The sequence below is a fragment of the Octodon degus genome, unplaced genomic scaffold (assembly GCF_000260255.1).
Source record: "Octodon degus isolate 3935 unplaced genomic scaffold, OctDeg1.0 scaffold00085, whole genome shotgun sequence".
In the NCBI taxonomy this organism is placed as follows: domain Eukaryota; kingdom Metazoa; phylum Chordata; class Mammalia; order Rodentia; family Octodontidae; genus Octodon; species Octodon degus.
Genome location: NW_004524661.1, coordinates 11,299,539 through 11,309,602, shown reverse-complemented (window position 1 = coordinate 11,309,602; position 10,064 = coordinate 11,299,539). Strand labels below are relative to the sequence as shown.

Here is a 10,064-nt window from a genome sequence, read left to right as displayed (position 1 = left end):
ACCCACCCAGCCATACCACAAAGTGTGCTCCACCAGTCCTGGGGCAGATCCCAAAGGCAGTCAAGTGAACACCAGCCTCGCCATCACACTGACCAGCTCTTCTTCTAGTGGACATTATTTTAACGATGAGGTAAGACTTTGCATTTGATTCCAGGCAATCAAAGGCTTGGGATCAAGAGTAGGAATGTCTGTGAGGATAACGTCAAAATACTTGACTTTGCTAGACCCTGTGTGCACTTGTTGCCAGTGGCATCTGCCTGCATTTGCCCCGTGTCAGTGAATCATGAATGTTCTCTCGCAGATTCGTGTCCTTGTGCAGGAACGAGGGGCTCAGGACAAGCGAATCCAGAGTATGGAAACGGAGTTGGAGAAGATGGAAGCAAGGTTAAATGCTGCAGTCAGGGAGAAAACATCCCTCTCTGCAAGTAATGCTTCCCTGGAAAAACAGCTTATGGAATTAACCAGGACTAACGACCTGCTGAAATCTAAGGTATCTGAACCTCATGATAGCACTTAAAACTGGATAGTGACCGTGGTTTTTTTTCTCCTCACAGTTGTTTGTATAGTATTAGCTCTACCTTAGTTCTTTTCCTTCACTAAAAGTACTTTAAGTATTCAAATAGGAATACTTGTATATTCAAATAATTCAAATAGGAATTATTGTATTTTTTATTAGGGTGTGGCACATAAGAGGTTATAAACAAGTTACTTTCTGGTTTAGTGTCTTGACATTTTCTCACCACTCAATTTAATTTAAATTTTAAAAAATAATAAAAATTTAAAAAGTAAATATCACCAGTAAAAATCCTAGAATTTACATTGTAAAGTCACTTTAAAGATCTATCACTAAAATATGTAGTAACGGAACATCACTTCTGGCTTCCCCCTCAAATCCTTTTGGGAATGAAGTGGGACATACATCATTGGAGTAGCTTTGTTCAATAAATAGCACTTATCAATATAGATACTAGTAGATCTTCAAGAGCGGGACATGATCCTGTTGTGTTTGTTATAGAAGTCCAGGAAGGATATGAGTCACCTTGCAGTTTTATAAGAGCTCTTATTTTAGGGCCTGTGCTGTGTATAGTCTTTGCTTAGAAAAAGAGTAAAAATGCATCCAAATCAAACAGGAGGAAAGGAGCACATTTCTGAGTCCCCCTGGGGAAATTCTGATTTAGTAGGCCTGGGGTAGACTGTAGTCTACACATTTCAGACTTATCAGGTGATTTAAGATTAATTTTGTTACCTACCAAATATATTTAATAAGGCCTTTCAAACAGGCTCATTGTAATGGACTTTCTAGAACATAAAGGCAAGTGACCACCCAACTATTTCAAAAATAAAGCAGAAGATCACATTAAGGAAGAGGAAGGACAAAAGCAGTAGTACTATCCAATTAGGGATTGTGTTCATCGAAAGCTGTTTTCTCTGCCAGAAAACACTTCAGGCACTAATACTCGCAATGCCATGCAGTGAATCAGTGTTTAAGTAATTTTATATATGACTTCACAAAAAAAGCTTTTTGAATTTTTTTTGTGTTTGTTGGAATCAGTTTTCTGAAGATGGTAACCAGAAGAACATGAGGATTCTAAGCCTGGAATTAATGAAACTTAGAAACAAAAGAGAAACAAAAATGAGGGTGAGTACAAGTCTGGGGAAGTACACCTGGATCTGGGGCTGTAAACCACATCTCACATCCTAACACAGGTCATCTTCTCTGTAGAGTATGATGGCCAAACAAGAAAGCATGGAGATGAAGCTGCAGGTCACTCAGAGGAATTTCCAAGAGTCTCAGGGGAAGATAGCGGAACTTGAGGGGAAACTGTAAGTGACCGAAAGGAAAGAGAAAAATTAGGTGTAACTAATTTTTTTTTTTTTTTCATTTGCCTACTACCTAAAAACATAGACTGCATCCACATCAACGAGCTGCTGTGGAGTGTTTTAGTACATGTGGACACTGTATCGTGTTTCAGTCAGGTTAAACGTACACGTTTCTTCAGATGTTTATCAATTCTTTATGAAGAAACCCTTCAGAATCCTTCTGACTTTTTAAGTAATGCTTATCTAGGTTGTTTAAGTAATTGTTCTCCACTGTCACCTGTTGCACAGTAGCGTGGCAGAACTTCTCATTGCCATCTAATCGTAACAGCACCAGTCAGCCCGCATCTGCCCATCCATCTCACCTCCACGTTTCCCGACCTGTGGTAACCACCATCCTGTGCTCGCTCTGAAATTATTTTAATTCCAGCATCAGTGAGATCACACACTTTATATGTCTGTAAATAATGTGTGTTTTATAATAAGTGAGTTTATTGGAATCAGTTTTCTGAAGATGATAACCAGAAGAACATGAGGATTCTAAGCCTGCAATCAATGAAACATTAAACACAATGATTTCTACTGTTATCTGTGTTGCAAATGACAGGATTTCATTCCTTTTTATGGTTAAATTGCATATATGTACCGCTTTCTTTTTCTCCTGAAAGTATTTATTCATCTGAACAGCTTTGCAAAAATAGCGCTCAATCTGCATAGCATGTACTTGAAAGCTAGTGTTTAATGGTACACTGTTACATATTTTAAGTGACTTCAGTTCCATGAGAATGATACTCCGTTAAGACCACAGGGTAGGGACTGGTGAGATGGCTCAGTGGTCTAAAGCACCTACTTAGAACAAGCTTAGCAAAGCACAGGGACCGCGGTTCAATCCCCCAGAACCACGTGCCAGCCCTCCCCGCCCCCTGGTGGGCTGAGCTGGCCACACACACACTAAATAAATAAATAAATAAATAAAAGACCACAGGGTATCTGGAAAATTAATGAACAGGTACAACTTTGTATCTTATCAGAATTCTTTTTTTTTTTTAATATTTATTTATTTTTATTTATTACATTTATTTATTGTGTGTGTATGGCCAGCTCAGCCCACCAGGGGGCGGGTCTGGCTGGCATGTGGTGCTGGGGATCGAACCGCGGTCCCTGTGCTTTGCCACGCTTGTTTCAAGTAGGTGCTTTAGACCACTGAGCCATCTCTCCAGCCCCATTATCAGAATTCTGATAACCTCTGCTTACTAATTCTGACTTTGTTTTATATCTAGTCTTTTGCTGTTACATAATCATTTCTGTTATATCCGACAAGAGCCTAAACTGATCAGAAGCACCCATGTAATTCTGGGAATCAGTACCCAGTCAGCCAGCAGAAAGTACCGCTATTCCCTGCTTTCTCACTGTACCATTTTTTTTTTTTTTTTAAATACGTCTGTTATCAGTGGTGGTGGTGCTCCCCTCTAATCCTAAGAGTCAGGAAGCCAAGGCATGGGAATTGTCATGAACTGAAGACCAGCCTGGGCTTTCTTGTGAGTTCAAACACAGCCTCAACTACAGAGTGAGACCTTGTCTATAAATAAATAAATAAATAAATACCATTAGTTGATAGACATTTAAGTTGCACCTTTCTTGATTTTTGTGAATACTCCTACAATGAATGAGAGAGGGCATGGACCTCTTTAGAATACTGATTTTATTTTCATTGGGTAATGGGATTATTAGGTCATATGGTAGGGGTTTTTTTTTTCTTTTTTTAAGAAAAACCTTGTTGGGGGTGATGGTTCAGGTCTATAGTCCTAAAACTCTGGAGAATGAGGAAGGCGTTCCAGGCCGGTTTAGGCAACGTAGTAAGTTCAAGGCCAGCCTAAACTACATAGCAAGATCCTGTCTCTAAAAAACAAAAACAGAGGGAGAAGGCTATGAACTGTCCAAAATGGCTCTACTGTTTTACATCCCTACCACAAGGGTACAAGAGCACCCTTTGCTTAAATCTTCACCAATACTTGTTCTCTTTAGCACTTCAGATGATGTCCATTGTTGCTAGAATAAACTGATAATTCCCTGTGGCTTTCATTTGCATTTCTCCGATAATTAGTGTTGAGGAGAACATGGACTATGTGCCCATTGACTTTATTTTATGTGCCCTTTGACTTTTATAAGCATTTTTTTTTTTTTTTTGCTCCGAATGCCCTCAGGGGTGGTTTGGCTGGCTGGAGTGTTGTGGGGATGGAACTCCAGCAACCTGAGGCTGAAAGCTTTGCTGAAGCAGCCACTTAAAGAACTGAGCTAGGGCCAGGCCCCTTCTTTGACTTTTTTAATCAGGCTATTTGTGTTAGAATTTGGGGCATTCCTTATGAACTCTGATTATCAAAAACTTGCCAAACCCGTCCTCATGAACAACATCTAAAACCGGTTACTTTGGAGCATCAGGCAGGAGGAACACAAGTTTGAGGCCAGCCTGGCCAAGACAAGACCCTGTTTCTCAGTAAAAAATAAAGGGGTTGGTGAATACAGCTCATGGTAGCATACCCCTGGGTCCAATCTCCTGTTCCACTCATACCAAAAAAGAAAAAAGCACCTCTCACATGTATAGTATACACGTTTTCTCCTTTTCTATAGGCTGTTTCTTCACCTTTGCTACGTGGAACTTTTGTATCTTGACATAAACCTATTAGCCTATGTTTATTTCTACTTCTTGTGCTTTCAGAGTATTATCCCAAAAAATCTTTCCTATTCTGGTATGCCAAAGTATTTTCCCTATTTTTTCTTATAATATATTTTCTTATAATAATTTTTTTTTACATTAATATTGTATCTGTTTTGTTTTGTTTGCTGAACCAGGGATTGAACTCAGGCCTTTGTGCTCGCCAGGGAAGCACTTATCCACTGAGCCATCTCCCCAGCCCTTAAAATTTACCCTTTTACCTGATTTTCTTTTTTTTCTTTTTTTTTTTTTTTTCCGGAACCAGGGATTGAACTCAGGCCCTTGCACTTGCCAGGGAAGTGCTTATTCCACTGAGCCATCTCCCTGGCTGTGTCTGGTTTTACATTCAACCCTTTGAGTTGATTTTAGAGCTGCTAAAAGATACAGGGATATATTTTCATTCTTTTGCATGTAAACACCCACTTTTGCAGCACTATTTATTGGGGTAGCTGTTATTTCTACAATGCTTGTTCTTAAAATTTTGTGACAGAAATCAGTTGTCTGTAGATGCATAGATTTACTTCTAGGCTCTCTGTTGTGTCTGTTTATGCCAGTACCATGCCCTTCGGAGTAATACAGCTTTGCAGTATACTTCAAAATTGATTGGTATAGCGCCAGGGAGATAGCTCAGTGGTGGAAGAGCCTGCCTGGCACGTGCAAAGTCCTGAGTTGGATCCCGAGTACACCCACAAAATGAATAAATAAATAGATAAGTGTACTGCTTTCTGTTTTGGCCCTTCTGTCCAAGATTGCTTTCACTAGAAATACTTTGTTGTCCCATACAAGTTTTAGGATTATTTTGTCTAGTTTGGAGAATACAGTATTGACAATATTTTTCTAATTCACGAATACAAGAGCCTTTCCATTTTTGTGTCGTCTTCAGTGTTTTATAATTTTTACCTTAGAGATATTTCATCTCTTTCAATAAGTTTATCCCTAGGTTTTTATTATATAGCTACTATGAGATTGCTTTCTTGATTTCTCTCATGTTGTTCACTGTTGAAATATAACAATGTTTATTATATGTTGATTTGCTATCCTGTATTTTTGTTAAGTTCATTAATTTTAATAGTTTTTTTAAATTTTTAGAATTTTCTATGTATAAATTCATGTCATCTACAGAGAGTGACAGCTTGATTTCCTGTTTTGGAATGGTTTAAAGGCCCTTGATTTCTTTCTATTGCCTGGTTGGATTGCCTTTTTTAGGATTTGCATCATTGTGTTGAATTAAAATTGGTGAAAGTGTTCATCCTGGTCATATTCCAGGTCTCAGAAAGCTTTTAGCTTTTCACCATTCAGGAAAATGTTACCTGTGGGCTTATGATATGCAGCATGATCAAAATATACAGTGACTACCCACCTTAACAATTTATTAGGATAAAAGGCACATTGGCAGTGATTTTCCTCCAGCACGCTCTCTCACTTAGAACTCATTTATCCCTTTCGTGCCACTTGGAATGAAGCAAGTCTGGAAGCCCTCTTCTGTATCTTTATAGATGTGGCAAATTATGGCGAATGCTGCTGAGAGAAAGGCAGCTTCATGAAAACGTTAGTGTGTCCTCGTTCACCTTATTCACGGGATCTAGCACCACACTACTTTTGATGCTTGTCCAAAGTCGAAATGACCATGAAAGGTAAACATCTGAATTGACGCAGGACCCTGAGGCAGCACTGACATTGCCACTAAAGACAAAAGAGGACTTCCGGTACTGCTGCGGAGAGTGGCGAGAAGGCTGTGCGTCCACAGCCAGGAGTGTTTTGAAGGAGATTCATGGTTCCATGTCTTTCACTATAATAAGTATTCACTATGTTTTTTATCTAATTGCACCTTTTAAGTGCTTTTATTAGATTGAGGTCTTACCACTGTACTTAATTTGTCCTTTTTATCATGAAGGAATGTTGAAATTTATCAAGTGCCTTTTATATACCTGTTGAGATGATGCTATGGTTTTTGTCTTTCATTGTGTTGATGTCATATATTGTCACCAGCCAGTGTGGGTCCTTGCTCTAATGATAATAGAAATTAAAATTAAAGCGTGAGTTTACAAGAGAAAGCTGTTGTTGAGAATTAGGAAAAAAAAGGAGAGCATTAGCAAAGGAGAATAAGAAAAAAATAGGATCGGACTCCAGCTTGAGCAGCTGGAGGGGCCACTCTGATGAGGGGGCCGGACTGTCCTGTTCACAGAAGAACTGCATTCAGTTTTATGGGGTCCTATGGTGGGCTGGGGTGTCTTTAATTTCTTAGGCTTGGTTTTATAGATCCAGAGGAACTCTCAGACCTCGAAGGGAGATTCCATACTTTAAAAATTATTGGTTTTGTTTCTGATGGCTTCAGTCATATGAAGTGCTATTTTTTCTAGGACCCAGTAGGGTAGCAGTGCAGGATTTTGTTGTCAGGGTAATGCTGGTCTTGTTGAATATGTTTAAGAGAATTCCCTTCTCTTCAATTTGCAGATACAATGTAAGAATTATATCAGTTCTTCTTTAAATGACTCATAGAATTAAGCATTGTCTTCATGGATATATGTTTTTATTTGCATTAGGTAAATATCTGATAGAATTCCTGGTTCATAGGCTAGCACATGTGTAGCTTTTTTTTTTTTGCAGTACTGTAGGTTGAACTCAGGACCCTGTGCTTACCACGTGTTTATTCTACTGAGCTATCTCCCCGGGGTGTGTAGCATTTTTTTTTTTTTTTTTTTTGTAGCATTTTTAAAACCTCAAAAACTAACAAGATGTGGTGGGGCACACCTGTAATCTCAGCAGTCTGGAGGCTGATGCAGGAGAATCTTTGCAAGTTTGAGACCAGCTTGGTCTGCAAAGTGAGCTCAGGGCCAGCCTGAACTGCTTGGTGAGAGCCTGCTCAAAAAATAATAATAAAATAAGAAATAAAACTCAGGAACTATACTACTGCTCCTCCATCTGGCAAAATGTGATCGTTCCAGTTCTTCCACTTGTGCATCCTCACTTGCTGCTGTCAGCTTCTTTTGGCCTTGCTAGTGGGTGTGTTTATATTTACTGACCACTGGTATGTTGGCTACTGTGGATCATCTGTTTAAGTCTCTTGTTTCTTAAATTAGGCTATTTGAAAGAGGCAAACACGCACGTAGTTCCATTTCAGCTGTGGCACACAAGATGCTGTTTGGGTGGGCCAGGAAACCAGGACAGCTACAAAATGAGATAGTTTTTAACATGTGAGTTGTTGTAGATACTGTTTGTTGTCGTACCTTTTTTTTTCTCCAAGTATATTTGGGAAGCCTTTTCACTTAAATAAAATCTTTAGTATCCTATTTGCATGTAAACTATAATCTGAGAAGTAGGATAACAGAATGACCAAGAATTTGAACTCTGGAGCCAACCTGCCTGACGTAATAATTTCTGGTATGTATAAGCATTATGTATGATTATATAATAAACTAGTACATACTAACAGGTTTTTTAATTTTTTTTCTAGTGTTTCAATAGAGAAAGAAAAAATTGATGAAAAATCTGAAACAGAAAAACTGTTAGAATACATTGAAGAAATTAGGTAATATGAAAAGTGACCTTAAATGTGCCTTATTTTATTCAGCACTAATGAATATATCATCTTCATCACTTTGCTGTTAATCTTCCCTCTAACTAAAGAGCTGTGCTTCCCAAAATAATGTGTTCTAATGCAGTTGTGCATCCGATCAAGTGGAAAAATATAAGCTAGATATCACCCACCTAGAAGAAATGTTGGAAGAGAAGAATCAAGAAATTTTAAGCCTTAAACAGTCTCTCGAGGAAAATGTTGTTAGGTTATCTACACAAGTAGAAGAACTGAATGCTAAATGTCAGCTGCTTGGAACAGAAAAAGGTATTAAGGCGTTTGTAATTTCTTTAGATAAGTGCTACATACTATATTTAAGAAAAGTTGTGCTATGTTAAAGCACTTTTTTCATAATTATGTAAAAAACAAAAAACCTTATTCTATTGTATAGCATCTTTTAAAATTCTTATTTACCGTGTGCGTGTGTGTGTGTGCACGCGCGTGTGTAAATCAAACTCAGGGCTTCATGCATGGCAAGCAAGTGTCTTACCACCCTGCTATTCCCCAGCCAAATACCTTGCTTTCCTTAATTAAAAGTAAGCCATTGTAATTTGTGACTTCTCCACTGGGTTGTCACTTAAAACTGTTAAAATTAACTTTGCAACTTTTATTATAATCATGTAATATATGTTATATTTCGTAGTGATACAAACTTCCATTTTTTTTTCCCTTCAAAAGCAATCTGTAGGGGCTGGAGAGATGGCTCAGTGGTCTAAAGCACCTGCTTGAAACAAGCTTGGCAAAGCACAGGGACCGCGGTTCGATCCCCAGCACCACATGCCAGCCAGCCCCGCCCCCTGGTGGGCTGAGCTGGCCACACACACACACAATAAATAAATGTAATAAATAAAAAAAAAAAAAATTTAAAAAAAAAAAAAAAAAAGCAGTCTGTATAACATGCTAAAAGCAGTGCTGATGGAATATTATAGGAAACTTGGGTTATTTTTAGTTAGTGTTATTGTCTAATTACTGTATTTTTAACATTTTCCTTCTGTAGAAGACCTTGTCAACAGGAATAGAGAAAGGGATGAAAATCTAAGCGTGGAGATGCAAAATTTAAAAGAGGAGCTTATTCTTGAAAGACAAGAACATGAAAGGCTGCGACAAAAAGAATTGGAAACCGAGTCACTTCTCCATCAAGAGAAGGTAGTTAACTATAAAAATGTAAGGTATAGTAAAATAGTAGTTAATTTACAATGTAAAAAAAGTCTGTTATCTGTCATAAAATTTTCTGTATCAGAAGACCTGTGTGACACCTCTGCCCAGTTCTAATTCTAGAAGCATCCTGCATAAATAATAATTACCAGTGTGCTGAAGAGTTAGCCACAAATCTCCCTAACATGTTTACCATGGTGTGACACATAATGTGAGAACAGTTATGTGAGGTGTAGTGCTGCACACCTGTGAGGTTGAGTACTCTGGGAGGCAGACAGGATTGGCAATGTGAGCCCAGGCTGGGGAGACAGGTCCACCCAGGAGAAGAACAAGAAGAGGAAGAGGAGGAGGAGGAGCAGGAGGAAGAAGAAGTAAAACAGCAGACACAGCAAATTTCTTGTCGCATTTTCACGTTATATAAGCTAAGTAGACATTTATGTTGTCTTACAAAAAATGTCTAAGAAGAAAAACAAGATAAATTTAGGGGGCCTGGCCCTAGCTCAGTTCTTTAAGTGGCTTCCTCCACAAAGCTGTCAGCCTCAGGTTGCTGTAGTTCGATCCCCACAACCCTCCAGCCAGCCAAAAGTGAACTGAGGTCATTCGAGGAGCGAAAAAAAAAAAAAGAGATAAATTTAAAATGCTGACTACAATAAGAACATTTTATATGTCATTGAGGAAAAAAAAACTCACTAAAAGCTATGGCTATAGGATGAAGGTAGACAGTTTGCACAAAAAAGGTAATCATGAAAATATGCTCCACTCAGTAGGAGTCGAGGGAATAGAAATTTTTTTTTATTTACCAAA

At 38.4% G+C, this 10,064-nt stretch overlaps 1 protein-coding gene across 1 annotated transcript in view; it reads left to right on the top strand.

The window, feature by feature from the left end:
* Window positions 1-10,064, top strand: part of Hmmr (hyaluronan mediated motility receptor) — a 40,660-nt gene that overhangs the window by 10,770 nt on the left and 19,826 nt on the right. The window contains exons 5-10 of the mRNA XM_023721786.1: window positions 302-490; window positions 1,553-1,639; window positions 1,724-1,824; window positions 7,986-8,060; window positions 8,194-8,372; window positions 9,103-9,251. Coding sequence (XP_023577554.1) covers window positions 302-490; window positions 1,553-1,639; window positions 1,724-1,824; window positions 7,986-8,060; window positions 8,194-8,372; window positions 9,103-9,251 — 780 coding nt within the window. The remainder of the gene's footprint in view (window positions 1-301; window positions 491-1,552; window positions 1,640-1,723; window positions 1,825-7,985; window positions 8,061-8,193; window positions 8,373-9,102; window positions 9,252-10,064) is intronic.